The sequence below is a fragment of the Carassius carassius genome, chromosome 11 (assembly GCF_963082965.1).
Source record: "Carassius carassius chromosome 11, fCarCar2.1, whole genome shotgun sequence".
Lineage (NCBI taxonomy): Eukaryota > Metazoa > Chordata > Actinopteri > Cypriniformes > Cyprinidae > Carassius > Carassius carassius.
In genome coordinates, this window is record NC_081765.1 from 77,293 (window position 1) to 97,562 (window position 20,270).

At 40.8% G+C, this 20,270-nt stretch overlaps 1 protein-coding gene across 4 annotated transcripts in view; it reads right to left on the reverse strand.

Annotated features, from left to right (window-relative positions):
- Positions 1–5,059: 5,059 nt before the first annotated feature.
- The window catches only part of map4k4 (mitogen-activated protein kinase kinase kinase kinase 4), an 85,364-nt gene continuing 70,153 nt past the window's right edge, over positions 5,060–20,270 (reverse strand). For 2 of the 4 annotated variants that reach the window (XM_059561353.1, XM_059561351.1), the window contains 8 exons: positions 19,037–19,204; positions 17,944–18,087; positions 16,175–16,309; positions 15,946–16,046; positions 14,479–14,628; positions 14,235–14,394; positions 10,565–10,704; positions 5,060–6,829 (listed from right to left, as the gene is read on the reverse strand). In XM_059561353.1, the coding sequence (XP_059417336.1) occupies positions 6,746–6,829; positions 10,565–10,704; positions 14,235–14,394; positions 14,479–14,628; positions 15,946–16,046; positions 16,175–16,309; positions 17,944–18,087; positions 19,037–19,204 (1,082 nt within the window). In that variant the 3' untranslated portion in view covers positions 5,060–6,745. Of the gene's footprint in view, positions 6,830–10,564; positions 10,705–14,234; positions 14,629–15,945; positions 16,047–16,174; positions 16,310–17,943; positions 18,088–19,036; positions 19,205–20,270 lie in introns of all 4 variants that reach the window. The other 2 variants (XM_059561350.1, XM_059561352.1) reach the window with 1 other exon arrangement.

Here is a 20,270-nt window from a genome sequence, read left to right on the forward strand (position 1 = left end):
TCAAAAACAAGCAATTTTGTAGCTTGTTCCTTTAAATGTTAATGTGCTCTGCTGACTCCGCCCCTCTCTTCCATGCTGCTCTCTGAGGGACTGTTTACTTTAGCCACATGTGAAACTTGGTAATTAGCACATTATTATGAAAGGCAATTTGCAAAGACCTTATACTCACTTCTTCTGTTGGTGAAACTGGATCACTAATGATTTGTGCGAACATAAACACATTTATGTAGATCACATTCCCTTCAGAAACAAATATAATCCTCTGCGCCTTCAGCGGCTTCGATGTCGGGAGTTAATGACTGCTATATTCATTATTACATCCAACAACAGAACACCTCAATCACTTAGGAGTCATTCTTGTCTACATCAGCTCCAGCATTGAAACAATTTAGGACTGATGAGTCACTCAGGGGGCGGAGCTAAGGTAAGACAACAGCCCAGTCTGTGCTGAAACGCCACTGTCAATCAAACTATCATGGGAGGGGCCTGTGTTTGTGATGTCACACAGGCATCTGAGATCAGCTTGATTTGAGAAAGGGGCAGAGCAGATAAAAAATAAAAATAAAACACTGGGTGGACTTTTATCATTATATAGAGCGTTTGTGTACACACACTGCCAACACACATTTCCGTTCAAACAACTTGTAAAAGTGCATGTAGCATCCAATGACCCCTTTAAGTAGTAGCTACAAAAATCAGTCATGCTCAGTCACTTTTAACAGCAGCACTGCCTATTAAAGATTATTCATAAACACACATGGCATTAGTCACTGGTACTTATTTTCTGATGTTGTAACCTCACATATATTATATTTTTGGCCACTCAAGCCAGTTTATCTCACTCTCTTATTAAGACAGAGATGAGATTGCATGTGCTGGGACTTCTTCCAAATGAGAGGTCACTGTCTTCTTGCCTCATCTCTGTGGTTAGTTTCAACCACTAAATAATCATGTTGTCATATTAGTCAGAGTTCATTGTCACTGTGCAGAACATTGTTTGCTCCTTAATTCTGCCACTCTGTCACTGTTAGATTATATCATGCTCTCTGCCAGAAGTTTCTGTGCGTCTGCCTCCTCACTCCTTTGCTTGTGTCTCGCTCCCTCCTCCCTTCTGTGTTCCCTCTCTCCTCTGGATATCTTTGCTCTTTTATAAGCACATGCACAGATAGTTTTGTCTCCTCAGGTCAGATGGTGAAATAGTGGAGGGGGTCTGAAGTTATTGAGTTTAGACTGACGGAATTGTGTAGTACAGTAAGAAAAGGTATCCCTGGCCAAGTGTGTGCCTAACATGTCCAGAACTTCTATTTTCTAACATGTATATTTCTTGAAGAGTGAGTATATTGGTAGGAGAATGTTGGACATGGAGCTGCCAGACAGGAGGCAAAGAGGAAGACCAAAGAGGAGGTATATAGATGGAATTAATGAGGATTTGAAGCTAGTGGGTGCAAGTGTGGAGGATGCAGAAGATAGGGATAATTGGATAGAGATGATTCGCTGTGGCGACCCCTGAAGGGAAAAGCCGAAAGAAGAACAAGAAGAAGATATTTCTTGGCTTGAGACTTAGAATAGGACTGAGAATAGTCAGACGGCATCGAAAGATAAAGAGCTAAGGTATTCTTAACAGTCACTCTTTGACATTTAATGAACTGAAAAACTACATGAGAGTCTTTATATTATTTACGGCTCCTAGACACAAATAAACCTGTGTGTGTGTGATCTACACACAAATCATCTTCTGAAAGAGTGCTGAATGTCTGGCTCAAACACAGAGCGATCCTTACTCAAGTGAATATTTGAAATAACACCATCATCAACCATCTTGATGGAATCTGTTTTGATCATCGATCTGAATCTGATCCAGACATAGTCTTACAAAAATGTGATTTTCTCAGCTTTTTAAAATGAAACTTACCCATTCAAGTGTTGATGGTAACATTGAAGTGTTGGCACTAGGGGTGGGCGATATAGCCTCAAAATTATATCACGATATTTCTAGAATACTTGCAATAACAATATAAAAAAAAACATGGAACAATGTTTTATTGGTGATTACACCATCATTTTTTCCCAATGAGCTACTGTCCTCGATGACAGGATGCCCAATTTGAAATGTAAATCTAGTGTCATAAGGTGCCAGCAGCAGCAGCAGCTGTGTGTTGGACTTGAAGCAGACCGATCAGTGTTCAGGAACCTAGCTGGGGTTTGTGGGGCTCCAGTGCAGGTTTAACCAGTGGGCCCTGTTTGAAATTGTGTAAATAGCACAAATAAACAAATATTCAAATTAAACAAGGTTTAAGTTTTTTTCAAGTTTGTTGTTATAGTCTTCACTGTATAAATTAAATATAAATTAATTCTTGTTAAAACTACAAAGTAATTTAGTAAAGAGCAGTGAGTGGTTTCTCCCATTTCATTTCTTGGATTAACATTAAGAACACTGACAGCCACTAGTAAATCAGGCATGCTCACTTTAAGAGATAATACATCCAACATGATACACATTCCATTTCTTTCACAACTGTTTACTTTCACTTAAGACATAACCAACCATTTTTTCGAGGATACTTTCGATGTGACAATTTTTTATGTATTTGTCGGTTCAAGAGCTAGAAGAGACAAAACTCAATTGGGTGTTCAAGGGCTGTAGACGCGTCTGTCTGCATGCACACTGCACGCGGGTGCTCAATTAAGCATTTCATGTCTTTTTGTGCTTGTATGTTTAAACTAGCGAGGTGTATAGTTTGTTCGGGCACTGGAGGAAGCAAAGAAGAGCACGGTTTGATGTTTGCATGGCTCTCCATGCAGAACCGAATTCAGCGCGTGAACTCTCAGTCGAGTTTTCCGAGTCTTCTGTTTGAATGCTTTAAACTGTTTTGAATGTTTACATTGGCAAGGCTTAAAACACATGCAATTGAAATGCTTTCATGACGACGCGCAGGCGGTGTTTTTACACTGGCCTCAGGACTCCTCCCCTCTTTCCACGCTGCTTTAAACCGTATCATAGTACTGAGACTGCTCTTCTTGGAGTTACAAATGACCTGCTCTTATCATCTGATCGTGGTTGTCTCTCTATATTAGTGCTATTGGATCTTAGTGCTGCGTTTGACACAATTGACCACAACATTCTTTTGCATAGACTTGAACACTTTGTTGGCATTAATGGAAGTGCATTAGCATGGTTTAAATCGTACTTATATGACCGGCATCAATTTATGGCAGTGAATGAAGAGGTATCATATCGATCACAAGTGCAGTATGGAGTACCTCAAGGCTCAGTACTAGGGCCGCTACTCTTCACGCTTTATATGTTACCCTTGGGAGATATCATCAGGAAACATGGTGTTAGCTTTCACTGTTATGCTGATGATACTCAGCTCTATATTTCTTCGCAGCCCGGTGAAACACACCAATTTGAAAAACTAATGGATTGCATAGTCGATATAAAAAACTGGATGACGAGTAATTTCTTACTGCTAAATTCTGGAAAAACAGAGGTGTTATAATTATAGGACCTAAAAACTCTGCTTGTAATAACCTAGAACACTGTCTAAGACTTGATGGCTGCTCTGTCAATTCTTCGTCATCAGTTAGGAACCTAGGTGTGCTATTTGATCGCAATTTTTCCTTAGAAAGCCACGTATCTAGCATTTGTAAAACTGCATTTTTCCATCTCAAAAATATATCTAAATTACGGCCTATGCTCTCAATGTCAAATGCAGAAATGTTAATCCATGCATTTATGACCTCTAGGATAGATTATTGTAATGCTTTATTGGGTGGTTGTTCTGCACGCTTAGTAAACAAACTACAGCTAGTCCAAAATGCAGCAGCAAGAGTTCTTACTAGAACCAGGAAGTATGACCATATTAGCCCAGTCCTGTCAACACTGCACTGGCTCCCTATCAAACATCGTATAGATTTTAAAATATTGCTTATTACTTATAAAGCCCTGAATGGTTTAGCACCTCAGTATTTGAATGAGCTCCTTTTACATTATAATCCTCTACGTCCGCTACGTTCTCAAAACTCTGATAATACCTAGAATATCAAAATCAACTGCGGGCGGCAGATCCTTTTCCTATTTGGCGCCTAAACTCTGGAATAACCTACCTAACATTGTTCGGGAGACAGACACACTCTTGCAGTTTAAATCTAGATTAAAGACCCATCTCTTTAACCTGGCATACACATAACATACTAATATGCTTTTATTATCCAAATCCGTTAAAGGATTTTTAGGCTGCATTAATTAGGTAAACCGGAACCGGAAACACTTCCCATAACACCCTATGTACTTGCTACATCATTAGAAGAATGGCATCTACGCTAATATTTGTCTGTTTCTCTCTTATTCCGAGGTCACCGTAGCCACCAGATCCAGTCTGTATCCAGATCAGAGGGTCACTGCAGTCACCCGGATCCAGTACGTATCCAGACCAGATGCTGGATCAGCACCTAGAAAGGACCTCTACATCCCTGAAAGACAGCGGAGACCAGGACAACTAGAGCCCCAGATACAGATCCCCTGTAAAGACCTTGTCTCAGAGGAGCACCAGGACAAGACCACAGGAAACAGATGATTCTTCTGCACAATCTGACTTTGCTGCAGCCTGGAATTGAACTACTGGTTTCGTCTGGTCAGAGGAGAACTGGCCCCCCAACTGAGCCTGGTTTCTCCCAAGGTTTTTTTCTCCATTCTGTCACCGATGGAGTTTCGGTTTCTTGCCGCTGTCGCCTCTGGCTTGCTTAGTTGGGGACACTTCATCTACAGCGATATCGTTGACTTGATTGCAAATAAATGCACTGACACTATTTAACTGATCAGAGATGACATCACTAAATTCATTGATGAACTGCCTTTAACTGTCATTTTGCATTATTGACACACTGTTTTCCTAATGAATGTTGTTCAGTTGCTTTGACGCAGTGTATTTTGTTTAAAGTGCTATATAAATAAAGGGGACTTTTTAGGACAATTTCTCTAGAAACCTTCCCAAACACAGAAGAAACTTCATTTACACCAGCCCTCTACAAACAGCACAAATAACACAGGCATCCCTCCTTAAAGTAAACCCAATTTATTTCCAAAGAAAAACATCAGGAACATACATGAATTCCTGTCATATAGAGTGAGGACGTACGGTACAGTGCCACGACTGAAAACACAACCAGCTCCAGAGAGTCACAACACCAGCTGGATTATTAATCAATCAACGACAATGATGGCTGAAATAAAAAATAAACAAATCTTCAAATGAAACACAACAATGAACATAAGACTGGCAAAACTTTGCTTGTTTAAACCGTTCTTCTTTGTTCCAGCTGACTCACTGTATCAGGGCAACACCTGAAACTGTGTTTAACTGTGTGACCGACCCAGAATTCACTTCACAGATAAAACTTAAAGAAGGCGCCAAAGCAGTTTTCATTTCGTGGCTGTTTCTAAACACGTACAAGTTTTGCCATTGGCACCAATCACATTGTTCTTATGACAAATCTTACTGAAAGTTCAACAGCTTAGTTAAAATCTTATGATCTAATACTATTTAACACAAGTAACATAAATATAGAACTTATAGAAGATATAAATCTGTAGTGTGTGAGGAGAGATGAACTAAACGGAGAAAATAACTCCAGTAACCACAACAGATTCACTCCAATCAGCTGAAGAGAGAGAGGGTGTGTGTGTGTGTGTGGGGGGGGGGGTAGTGTGTGTGGAAACTTTAAAAGCAGGAAGAGAAGAGAAGACAGGACAGAAGCAGCGCTGTGCGTGAGCGCTCATCTCTTTCATTTGGTTTAGCCGCTTCATCTCTCAGTCCTGCCTTTCATGAATACACACAGTTCAGTTTCAGATCATAGTAATCAGAGTCCATGACAGTCTCACATCCGGCTCAAGGTAGTGTTTCCCTAACAGAGAAACTCCTATGTTTCTGATGCTCTGCATTCACACATCTCTAAAACCATTCAAACTCTTCCCAAACGAATTGAATGTCAGGTCTGTAACGTTGCTCTCTGCTCTGGATGTTGAGCGGACAGTTCAGTTTCAGTTTTCTGGCTCCACTGCATGAAATGCCAGAACAAGCTTTCACTCATGGTTTCTTAAAAAAGATGCTCTTCAGAGCTTCAGGACAGGACATGTCAAAAGCATGATTAAAACTCATCGGACACATGACAGAAGAAAAATAGAGGGTTAGAGACAATAAAAAATGAAAGAGAATAGATGCCATGAGAGCAGACCAGATGAGGAGGAGAGGCAACAGAGAGCCTAAACGGCCTTATTCATCCAAACCCATGTGTTTGACGCAGCGGTCCGCTTCCGGCTGACGTCACATGACCATTACCTGAGAGCACACTGGGAACACTGTCAGGAAACATTTCAAGCTCTACATTACTGGAACTACTCTGTTAGGTAAAAACAAAGAAGAACCTAGAAATAAATACAAGCCATAAATAAAAATACATGACAAAACAAAGCCATTTTGTGTTTCACCACTGTCAGAACACTATGTGTGGCACAACAGCAGGATGTCAGCGTTCCTCTCAGCGGAGTCAGATTGTATTAAACTCTAGAGAAAGACATTTACACAGACGAGCAATAGTACAGGAGATACTCGAGTCGTTCCTCAGGCAGCAGGTTCAGTTATGTGTGTTTGCCGGTTGTCAGTCCTGCAGCGGACTCGGGCCGTTCGTGTGGCCTGGCCTCGGCTGATCGTGTCGAGAAACTCCATCGGTGGCTCAGACTCCTGCTTTACCAGCTGAGCAGAGAGGTGCGGCCCAGCGTCATGAAGTACACCTGACTCGCGCCTCCAGAACGCACAGATGCAAAGAAAACCTGCGGGAAACACATGAAGACAGACGTGTTAAAACCACAGCTACCTGCTCACAGATCACTCATCACAGAGGTATCAGTCAGCTGCTCTCCAGAGCATGCTCGGTTACGCTCAGGACATACATCACTCCAACATCAAAACACTGACGCAATCATATATTCCAGGAAGAAAATAGTTGCTTTAGGACCTTTGCGATTTTTTTATGCAATTACGTTGAAACAATTAATTGCATATACAATCAAAGTTTTTGTTTACATAATATAGTTGACTGTGTGTGTTTATATGTAAATATAAATATACACAGTCAACTATATTATGTAAATACATAAATAAGTATATATCTTGTACACACACACACACACACACACATATATATATATATATATATACACTGAGGGGTTAAAAGAAATTTGATCCCTTGCTGATTTTGTATGCTGCAATGACCAGTCTATAATTTTAATGGTAGGTTTATTTAAACATTTGGAGACAGGATAACAACAAAAACATCCAGAAAACTGCATTTCATAAAAGTTATAAATTAGTTTGCATTTTAATAAGTATTTGATCTCCGAGCAAAACATGACTTAGTGCTTGGTGCAGAAACCCTTATTGGCAAGCACAGGGGTCAGCAGGTTTGCACACATCTCAGGAGGGACGTTCGTCCACTTCTCTTTACAGATCCTCTCTAAATCCTTAAGGTTTATTGGTTGTTGCTTTGTAGTTCAATGTTTCATCTCCCTCCACAGATCTTCTATAGGATTGAGGTCTGGACACTGGCTTGGCCCCTCCGTGGCCTTCATGTGTTTCTTCTTGAGACACTCCTTTGTTGCCTTGGCAGTATGTTTCGGGTCACTGTCCTGCTGGAATGACCCATCTTCAGTGTTCTGGCTGAGGGAACAAGGTTCTTGTCCAATATTTTACAGTACACGGCCTCGTTCATTTGCCCCTCGATGTGGTTAAGTCGCTCTGTGCCCTTAGCAGAAAGACAGCCCCAAACCATAATGTTTCAGCTCCGTGCTTGACTGTAGGAACGGTGTTCTTAGTCAGCATCTCTCTCCCTCCAAACACAGCGAGTCAAGTTCATGCCAAAGAGCTCAAGTTTGGTCTCATACAGCACTTTCTCCCAAGCCTTCTCTGAATCATTAGATGTTCTTTGCAGAATTTCAGTCCATTGAGGTTTAGTGTGTCACCAATGTTTTTTGGTGACTGTGGTCCCAACTGCCTTAAGATCATTAACAAGCTCCTCCCTTATAGTTCAGGGCTGATCCCTCACCTTTCATATGATCATTTTACATTTACATTTAATCATTTAGCAGATGCTTTTATTCAAAGCGACTTACAAATGAGAACAATAGAAGCAATCAGGTCAACAAGAGAACAACAACAGTATACAAGTGCCATGACAAGTCTCAGTTAGTCTAGTATAGAACACATAGCCAGGCTTTTTGTTTTATTTTTTTATGAAAGACAAGAAAAGAAAGAAAAGTGCTAGTGTTAGTTGGTTAAGTGCTGGTGAAAAGATGAGTCTTTAGATGTTTTTTTGAAAATGAGTAAAGACTCAGCTGTACGAATTGAGATTGGGAGGTCATTCCACCAGCTGGGCACAGTCCAGGAAAAGGTCTGTGAGAGTGATTTTGGGATGGCACCACAAGACGTTGTTCACTTGCAGAGCGCAATCTTCTGGAGGTCACATACGATTTAACCAGTGAGTTTAGGTATGTCGGTGCCGTGCCAGTGGTCATCTTGTAGGCAAGCATCAGTACCTTGAATTTGATGCGAGCGGCTACTGGTAGCCAGTGTAACCTGATGAGGAGAGGAGTAACGTGAGCTTTTTTTTGGCTCATTGAAGACAACCCTCACTGCTGCATTCTGGATCAGTTACAGAGGCTTGACAGTACATGCAGGAAGAGCCAGGAGAGCATTACAATAGTCCAGTCTGGAGAGAACAAGAGCTTGGACAAGAAGTTGGGTTGCTTGCTCTGACAGGAAGGGTCTAATCTTCCTAATGTTGTATAAGGCAAACCTGCAGGACCGGGTCGTTGTAGCAATGTGGTCTGTGAAGCTTAACTGATGATCCATCACAACTCCTAGGTTTCTGGCTGTCCTCGAAGGAGTAATGGTTGATGAGCCCAGCTGTATAGAGAAGTTGTGATGAAGCAATGGGTTAGCTGGAATCACCAGGAGTTCTGTCTTCGTAAGGTTAAGCTGAAGGTGATGGTCATTCATCCAGCTAGAGATGTCACTCAGACAGGCTGAAATGCGAGCAGCTACCGTCAGGTCATCTGGCTGGAATGAGAAGTAGAGTTGGGTGTCATCAGCGTAGCAGTGATAAGAAAAGCCATGCTTCTGAATGACAGATCCTAATGATGTCATGTAGATGGAGAAGAGAAGTGGTCCAAGTACTGAGCCTTGAGGAACCCCAGTAGCAAGTTGTTGTTAATTAAAAACATCCAAGACACCCTGAAGGATCTATCGGAGAGGTAGGACTTGTGATTAACGGTGTCAAAAGCAGCAGACAGGTCCAGTAAGATGAGTACGGACGATTTTGAAGCTGCTCTTGCTAGTCGCAGGGCTTCAGTAACCGAGAGCAGAGCAGTCTCAGTTGAGTGGCCACTTTTGAAGCCAGATTGGTTGCTGTCCAGGAGGTTGTTCTGTACAAGGAACATAGGAAGCTGGTTGAACACAGCTCGCTCAAGTGTCTTTGCATTGAATGGAAGAAGGGATAGCGGTCTGTAGTTTTTCAAACAGCGCTGGATTTAGAGATGGTTTCTTGAGCAGTGGGCTTACCCGAGCCTGCTTGAATGCTGAGGGAAATGTTCCAGAGTGAAGAGAGGAGTTGAGTAAGCGAAGGTATGACTGAAGAAGAGATCGCTTGAAGGAGGTGAGTGGGGATCGGATCAAGTGGACAAGTAGTAGGAGAATTGGTCACTGATGGATCTGGTCTTATTTGTGAAGAAAACTGCAAAGTCGTCCGCTGTAAGAGTCGATGGAGGAGGAGGTAGAGGCAAATTAAGAAGAGAAGAGAAAGTTTTGAAGAGTGCCCGAGCGTCACAACAGTTGTTAGTTTTGTTGTGGTAGTAGGATGTTTTAGCCGTGAAGACATTTGCATCACCCCATGAGGCAAGATCTTGCACGGAGCTCCAGAGCGAGGCCGACTGATGCTTGTTTTGTATTTCTTCCATTTCCAAATAATCACACTAACACTTCTCTTATCCTCACCAAACTTCTTGATGATGATTGATTGATTGCTCCTTTATTATTATTATCCTTAATTATAGACTGATAATTCCTTTGTCAGTGGGCAAACATACAAAATCAGCAGGGGATCAAATAATTACACTCACACGTAAATATTTCTTATATATAATATATATATATATATATATATATATATATATATACATGTGTGTGTTTATATACAATACACATATAAATAAACAGTCGCATATATAATGAACACACAAACTTTGATTTGGATTTGACAGCACTGTAACAATTCATTACTGCAAATAGTCTGGATGTTATTCTCAATGTTTCCCATCACACTATTATTACTGTTAAACATGGAAATAATACATCTTCATCATTCTTAAAGCAAAAATAATCTCATTCAAATTTCATTCAAAAATACATTTTCTTTATCCATTGCTTAAGGACAGGTTTTTGTGGGATCACAGGCATGGCCCAAGAGCTGATTTCACAGCAAAAACACCAAAAAAAAAAAAAAAAAAACACACCTTGTCATTTCTCTCACACAGAAACTTGAGCCTTTGTGCTCTTTTGTGCATGAAAACTCCATCCAAGTGGCCTGTTCCCACCGAGCGGATCTCTATGGCCTTCTCTCCCCAGCCCATGATCTGGTTAGAGCGGATATAAGCTGTAAGAAACACAACAAGATACAGGTGAGAAATAACAATGTGCTCACAGATAAACACACTGGCAGCTAGGCTAGGCTAAACTCAGTCTCCCTCAGTCGCGCTGTTGACTGGGATCATTTATTGATTGAGTGCAGTAATGCTATTCATTAAACAGATAAGGGGACATTCATTCATATTAAATATGAAGTGAGTTTGCGCAGAAAGCAGAGTAAAAAAAAAAAGGTTTTTAATTTCTCAAATGTTGATGAAAACAAAAGAAAATAAGCAGCAGTGCTGACCATCTCCAGCTTTGTTCAAGACTCAGTTGAGCCACTTTGTACCAAGGTGACTGTCACTGTAAGCCCCAGAAGAGACGGTGGAAGCACTAGCGAGTGTATTTCGATTCGACAGAAGAGACATGACTACTGAGAAGCGTGTTAAAGATATCCGCTAAAATTACCACCAGGTGGGGCAAAGGGACGGGTTGCAAACTGACTGTAATTGTAAAATTTTGGTTTGTAAACGAGACAAAGTAAAACAACAATTACATTATAATATAACATTGTAACATACTTAAAAACCATTAGAAAATTTACAGTGAGTTAATAAACAGGTAATTAAAAAGTAAAATAAAGTAAATAAAAAAAAAAATTGCTCTTCCTGAAAGTGACGTGACATACAGCCAAGTATGGAGACCCATACTCAGAATTTGTGGTCTGCATTTAACCCATCCAAAGTTCACACACGAACAGTGCACACACACACACCCGGATCAATGAACACACACACACAAACACTCACACACACTGTGAACACACACCCGGAGCAGTGAACACACACACTGTGAACACACACCCGGAGCAGTGAACACACACACACACACACACACACACACACAGCAGTGGGCATCATTTATGCTGCGGCGCCCGGGGAGCAGTTGGGGTTTGGTGCCTTGTTCAAGGGCACCTCAGTCGTGGTACTGCCAGCCCGAGACTTGAACCCAAAACCTTAGGGTAAGGAGTCAAACTGTCTAACCACTAGGCCACGACTTCCCACCTACTGCATGCTATGAGTGGGGTGGGACCGAGAGTGACTTTAAATTTCAGTTGGTGTGTCTGTGACTGAGTAGATGTGCACGTTTGGGACTAAGTCTGGAGTCTCTATAATTAATGGTCTAGGACGCCCATAATCTTTTACGGCAGAAATAAGGAAAAGAAGAAAATCAGTACGAACTCACCTGGTGCTTGGACCCCTAAAAATCAATCTAAAAATCAAAAAATATTGGCCGTTTGTCCTGCCTATTTAATATCTGAGTGATTTATCAAATAAATAAACCAGGATTACAGTCAGGACTGAAAGCAAACACCACTCAAAAGCAAACTAAAGTAGTAGGATAGACTTATATATGTAAATTGGAGACTTCATCAAATGCAATTTTTAAGGAAAAAAGGTATAGATGGAAAATGACAGTCAAAAGAGAGAAAGACAACAAATTGCCACGTCACACCCTCATTAGCTGTAATAAAACTAGAGCTGGTCTATTCTGACGATGTTAATAGCTTGGCTGTTCTGGGCACTGAACTCTTGCCTTTAGTGCATTAGCATGGTTTAAATCGTACTTATATAACCGCCATCAGTTCGTAGCAGTGAATGAAGATGTATCCTATTGATCACAAGTGCAGTATGGAGTACCTCAAGGCTCAGTACTAGGGCCGCTACTCTTCACGCTTTATATGTTACCCTTGGGAGATATCATCAGGAAACATGGTGTTAGCTTTCACTGTTATGCTGATGATACTCAGCTCTATATTTCTTCTCAGCCCGGTGAAACACACCAATTTGAAAAACTAATGGATTGCATAGTCGATATAAAAAACTGGATAACGAGTAATTTCTTACTGCTAAATTCTGAAAAAAACAGAGGTGTTAATTATAGGACCTAAAACTCTGCTTGTAATAACCTAGAACACTGTCTAAGACTTGATGGTTGCTCTGTCAATTCTTCGTCATCAGTTAGGAACCTAGGTGTGCTACTTGATCGCAATCTTTCCTTAGAAAGCCACGTTTCTAGCATTTGTAAAAATGCATTTTTTCCATCTCAAAAATATATCTAAATTACGGCCTATGCTCTCAATGTCAAATGCAGAAATGTTAATCCATGCATTTATGACCTCAAGGTTAGATTATTGTAATGCTTTATTAGGTGGTTGTTCTTCACGCTTAGTAAACAAACTACAGCTAGTCCAAAATGCAGCAGCAAGAGTTCTTACTAGAACCAGGAAGTATGACCATATTAGCCCGGTCCTGTCAACACTGCACTGGCCCGGTCCTGTAAACACTGCACTGGCTCCCTATCAAGCATCGCATAGATTTTAAAATATTGCTTATTACTTATAAAGCCCTGAATGGTTTAGCACCTCAGTATTTGAATGAGCTCCTTTTACATTATAATCCTCTACGTCCGCTACGTTCTCAAAACTCAGGCAATTTGATAATACCTAGAATATCAAAATCAACTGCGGGCGGCAGATCCTTTTCCTATTTGGCGCCCAAACTCTGGAATAACCTACCTAACATTGTTCGGGAGGCAGACACACTCTTGCAGTTTAAATCTAGATTAAAGACCCATCTCTTTAACCTGGCATACACATAACATACTAATATGCTTTTATTATCCAAATCCGTTAAAGGATTTTTAGGCTGCATTAATTAGGTAAACCGGAACCGAAAACACTTCCCATAACACCCGATGCACTTGCTACATCATTAGAAGAATGGCATCTACGCTAATATTAGTCTGTTTCTCTCTTGTTCCGAGGTCACCGTGGCCACCAGATCCAGTCTGTGTCCAGATCAGAGGGTCACTGCAGTCACCCGGATCCAGTACGTATCCAGACCAGATGCTGGATCAGCACCTAGAAAGGACCTCTACATCCCTGAAAGACAGCGGAGACCAGGACAACTAGAGCCCCAGATACAGATCCCCTGTAAAGACCTTGTCTCAGAGGAGCACCAGGACAAGACCACAGGAAACAGATGATTCTTCTGCACAATCTGACTTTGCTGCAGTCTGGAATTGAACTACTGGTTTCGTCTGGTCAGAGGAGAACTGGCCCCCCAACTGAGCCTGGTTTCTCCCAAGGTTTTTTTCTCCATTCTGTCACCGATGGAGTTTCGGTTCCTTGCCGCTGTGGCCTCTGGCTTGCTTAGTTGGGGACACTTCATCTACAGCGATATCGTTGACTTGACACTATTTAACTGAACAGAGATGACATAACTGAATCCAATGATGAACTGCCTTTAACTATCATTTTTGCATTATTGACACTGTTTTCCTAATGAATGTTGTTCAGTTGCTTTGACGCAATGTATTTTGTTTAAAGCGCTATATAAATAAAGGTGACTTTGACTTTAGAGCGGCTGGTGTGATACATATTCAATAATGCAGTTTGTCACCTATACTTGTACGGTGTAGCTCTATACTGACAATTATTGACTAGTAAAACACTCAGGTGATGATTGAATAGCAGAGGAGGCTTCATTCACACACCCACAGAGGTGGGCATCTCTCCCCACTGGAGCACCACGTCTTTGGTGATGCGGCCGTAGGTGTTGACATACACGCCCTCGTCTTCATAACACACCAGCAGCTCAATGCCATCGGTGTTTGGCAGGATGATGATGGCATGTGACTGAATACTGGTCTGAATCTGAAACAATGAAGAAAGAGGATGATGAAGAGTCAGGAAAACACAGCTGGACAAATTCAGATGCTTTTCACCATCAGTACATACGTGAGTTGGCAGATAAATGTCATAGACGGCTCCTGAGTCCACATCCACAGCATGAAAGCCAGAGAAGGACCCATAGATGACCTTTAACCTTTGGCCTTCTTCAACTGTGAGGTCAACCAGCAGCGGCTTGTGCACCAGATCACCGAACGACTACCACACAAAGATTTGTCATTCTTTCATTGTGAAAATCTTCAAAATCATAAAAAATAGCAGCACATCTCCATTATAAGGCCTATTCACACCAAGAACGATAACTACATTAGCATCCAGGCCAGCACATGATAATGTTCTCTTTATTAGTTTTGTCATCTGCCACTTTAAACGCTCAAGCTCTTGAAAGTCAGCTGGACTCTGATTGGCTGTCAGTGTTGTTATTTATAGATTTGAAAGCGATTCCAGCGATATTGTCCCTCAGTGTTGTTTTTGGGAGGCTAAAAACTTCATAGTTATTGTTCTTAGTTTTTGCAATCATTGATAAATGTTCATGTAAAGCTTCAGTGCCCGAGTGAAAGCTTGTGAGTGGAGGTGCGGTGAGAGAAACACAGTTTGTGTAACACAAACCCTGAGTCCACCGCTCTCTTACTCTAGAAACCAGCTGCTGGTCATCGATGGTCACCTAAACCAACACTGAAACCAAGAGTGCTGGTCTCACAGAATAAAATCTCATGGACAATAACGTCACACTGCCAATGTAGATGATTTCATAGCTGAAAGATGAAAATACCTAGATGAACCATTTTTATCAAATTAAAAATAAAGCATGCTAACATTCACTAGCAACTGTGTGTAGAAGTTGCACACTTATGTTCTCACACAAAATTTCCAGCAGAACAATGTTCACATACACATATAAACACATATAAACACTTACACTTCTTCTAACGCATAGAACAAATTGTTTAAATTGCTTAAAAAATGTATTGCTTATACTGTGCTCGTAGTGCGCACTGTATGTCATTTCACTAAAGCGCAAAAGAAACCATGAGCATGCAACGTGTGAAATAAAAGTAAAGCACCAATGAACCATATAACTGGTACTGCGTGTGTTAGCTGGGAAAGATTTGCATGTGGGTATGATATTCATTCTATTCAGGAGGAGTTTCCATGTATCATTTTTATTATTAACCATGGTAACTGATGTTTCCATAACCCAAAATGCTGTGTTATTTTCACCTCATGTTATTTTGTATATGTTCAATGACTGTGGTGTCTCATACTAATATAATCGTATTAACAAAAACTAGTTTGGGACTGCTTTTTAATAGCCTTATCTAATAGGCTGTTTATTCATCAGTATAAGTTATGTTTATGTGTAGGTCAAGTAGAGGGGGACGGTATGGCTTGATGACCATGGGAAAATGTGGGTCACAGGGTCAAACCAGTTGAGAAACACTGGTCTAGACTGACTCCTGCTCAGATCAGAACATCACACTTGACTCACACTCACGGTCATTCTAGTGTATTCACCTTGAAAGCCATGAATTTATGGTACGGTTTGGGAGCCCATGCGTATACTTCTACTGAATTCTTCAGGGCCAGAACCAAGAACTTGATCCTCTCATACTTCACTACAGACAAAACAAAGCACACACGTCAGTGCAAGTATTGTGTGACAAATGCAGACGATCAGATCAATGCCTGAATAAGGAGCAGAAATAACAAAGCGGCACAGAATCATTCAGATTTGAACACATACCAACTTTGTAGTGCACACATCCCTCTAGATCTCCTACGGTGGTCCAGCCCTGCTTCTTCTCCACCTCAGGGTCATTATGGAGGATCTTGTTCCTCAGCCAGGACAGATAGTACACCCGCAATTTATTCTTCTTCCCTACAAAAAAATACATAAAATGTAGTTCAGTTCTCTTGCTCTTTTGGTCCAGACCAAACTTACAGAAGACCCAGATCAATGCTGTGTGCTGGGCTAAATGTGCTGGCTGTATATGGAGGTATGTTGTATCAGCTCAATTACTCTGAAGGGCTATTGAAATGTGTAAAGGAGTCAAACAGCAGCACACAGAGATACACTGCAAGGTTCCCATGCCAGTTTCATGCTTCAGTATTTGGGAGAACGCCGTTTTAGAGTTCATTTCAAACTGTCCTGTGCCATTATTAATGAGTTAGACAGTCAGATGAATGATAGCTTATCAACTCTATTTCATTTACATTACATTTAACAAACGCTTATATCCAAAGCAACGTACAAGTGAGTACAATAGAAGCATTCAGAATAAAAGGGCAATAATATGTAAGTGCTGTGAGAAGTCTCAGTTAGCTTAACAGTATACGTAGGAAGTTTTTTTTTTTATAATCAATAAAAATAAAACAAGCAGATAATAGAAATAGAAAAAGACTAGGGAATGCTAGTGTCAGAGGCTATCTCTCTTTTTTTATTAAAGAAAACAAGTAGTAAGAATATAATTAGAATAATGAGTGTTAAAGTTAGAGGGTCAAATAAAGATGGAAGAGATGTGTTTTTAGCCGATTCTTGAAGATGGGTAAGGACTCAGCTGCTGGGATTGAGTTGGGGAGGTCATTCCACCAGGAGGGAATGTCAATCAAGTCACTCCAAGGCTTCTAGCTGTTTTTGAAGGAGTTATGGTTGATGTGCCTAACTTGATGGTGAAATTGTGATGGAACGATGGGTTTGCTGGAATCACAAGCAGTTCTGTCTTGGTAAGGTTGAGTTGAAGGTGATGGTCCATCATCCAGGAAGAAATGTCTGTTAGACAAGCTGAGATGCGAATAGCTACCGTCAGATCATCAGGATGGAATGAGAAGTAGAGTTGAGTGTCATCAGCATAGCAGTGTTATGAAAAGCCATGTTTCTGAATAACAGAACCTAATGATGCCATGTAGACAGAGAAGAGAAGTGGTCCAAGAACTGAGCCCTGAGGCACCCCAGTAGTTAGATGTTGTGAGACATCACCTCTCCAAGATACTTTGAAGGACCTATCTGATAGGTAAGACTCAAACCACTGAAGTGTGGTTCCTGGGATGCCCTTTGTCAGAAGGGTTGACAGGATCAGTATATAACAAAAAAATTCCCCCGTTTACCATCTTGTGAGACTGATTTGGATCTGAAGAGTGTAATGAAAGTTTCTTAAATCCCACAGCTGTTTCAAAAGCATCTGTGTATGTAATGGAATATTTCACCATGTCTGAAAAAAGATAAACTACAGCATGTGTTAGCGCAATATTCAAACAGCATTTGCACAATTTCTCAGTTTTAAACTGATCACCGTTTCCACATCACGCATGTCATGTCTGAGACTTGACCACAGAGACAGACAGAAACAGGAAAATAAAGGAACTACATCGTGCTTGTATTTGAGAGAACCGAATAACACGAGAGGATGTTACACAAGAGCGAAATTGAAATATGCCTGCTGTTACACGAACACACAGAAACAACCTTCCTGCCTTCTGTGCTGTTCACTATGCAGAGATCATGCGTCTCGTTACCTGATATAGTCACAAGCACATTGAGTCCCTCCAAAACATCCATCTGCTGGAAGCGTCTGCGGCTTATGAGCGGGTAGACTTTCCCCTGACCGCTGCGATCCAGCAGCATGAGGCCGCTCTCTGTCCCAACCAACAGATTCACACCTGACAATATGACAAAGACAGGTCAACACGACAAACCTCTGACGTCCCAATCACACTGACATGTACAAAATCACTGAAACCTAAGTCACACTGCTGATGTTTGATGGCCAGTGGTGATTCAGTGACCACAAAGCACACAAGCATCCAGAAACCACCACAAGATGACTCGCTGATCTCATTACTCATTACTGATGTGGGTCTTCAATCATGCTGAGTATTAATTCACATGACATTGTTCATAGGCTACTTTTCTGAAACCCAAAAAAGTTTCATGCAGGTTTTTTTTTTTTTTTTTTTTTAAATACACAAGGACTTGACTGGATGTTGAGAAGTTTGTCTTTGCCGTGCAAGCTTCTGTCACTATGAGAAATTTCTCATATGTGTAAACATACCTGGAAATAAAACTGAAAGTTTTTTCTGTGATTTGAGATGAAGCAGTCTGTAGAGTCATCATATGTTTCTGTAGTACTGGACTCATAGCTGCTGTAATTGAAGACTGAACCACACTTCTTTCACTGCTAAGAGCAAATCCTACTGGAGTTTCACTTCACTACTTCAGGTTTGAGAATCAGGGTCAGCTCTTAGATAACTAGTGAACTCATCAAAATAATGCTTTGCACATCTGACAAATAAATGCTCAAAAGTGCACTGGCATATCAATTTCACAGAGCCTTGGTTCCTTTGATTTTTTGTTCCTGCCCTTACAGTAAGACTCCGGTGGTCGATTCTATCTTTTGGGTCAAGTCAAGTCACCTTTATTTATGTAGCTCTTTAAACAAAATACATTGTGTCAACGTTACTGAACAACATTCATTAGGAAAACAGTGTGTCAATAATACAAAATGATAGTTAAATGTTCAGTTTAAATAGTGTCTGTGCATTTATTTGCAATCAAGTCAACAATATCGCTGTAAATCAGGCTCAGGCACTGTTTTTTAACATGACTCACCCCAGAGAGCAGCACACAGGATCTCTGAATTGAACCTCTTCTTGTACTTGCGGATCTCTGGAGTGTCGTTCTGTGGCCGTGTGTTGACAGGATTGACGTTGACCACCGATCCCTTACGGGACGCGTCCAGCCGCAGAGCCTCCTGCAGTCGAGCGTCATTACTGTAAGCTGAGGAAATAATCAAATCAGGCCACATTTATTTATATAGAGACTTTTACAATTGCTGGACAATAATATAGTGAAATTATGTGATACTATTTTTTATGGTATTTTTGATCAAATAAATGCAGCTGTGCAGAAAAGGTTTCTATCATACCATTAAAAAAATCTTACTGATCTCCTTTTGAATGGTGGTGTATATTACATTAACTACTATATAATGTTAAAAACATGTAACTAAATGACATTTGTTTTGACTGGACTTAAAATATTATTAGTTTTTCCAAGGAGGAAAAAAATAATAATATAAATGATTATATTTGTAAAAAAAATAATAATAAAATATATATATATATATTATATTTATGAGTGTTAAATAAACTCTTAAAAACAAATAGAAATCTGGCATTCAAAACAACCACAAGACAATCATTCTTAAAGCCTTCATGTTGATTTTTCCACACAAGACCAAGAAAAAAAAGCATATAATGGTTTATGGTGTCTGAACGCTATCTGTTGTTTGGATGAGAGGTTCAGCAGCTGGACATGATACACCGTCTATACTAGCAGCTAACACTACTACACCAGATGAGAACGGCACGTCACATGACCCATTATAATCAGTGACTCCTTGACCACAGTAAACAGATGCCACCTTCTGTTTCTGACGCTCTCTGCGCATTTGCACTACCAAGCTTACTGGACACATAGATATGAAAAATTCACTTTGATGCATCCAGTGAGATGGTGTTAGGACGTGGCAGATCATTTTCTTTTGGAAGTTTCAGCCTATACATCTTTGGTGTGAACTTGCCTTTACCAAATGGCCTCTCAGTGCCCCCCGATGGTATCTGAACACCCCCGTTGAGTAACACCTACACTAGGGCATTCCAGGATCCTCTCTCACCACAGCAGTGGACACAGGTTTGCATCACTTTGATTGGATCTCGGTGGACTAACAACGCAATCAGATAAAGATGCAAGGACAACAGGCAGACACCTCGGAGGGGAAGAAGAAGAACTCTTCACTCAGTCCTAAGGTTTGGCCTGTGACCAGCACAAATATTCCTTAGGA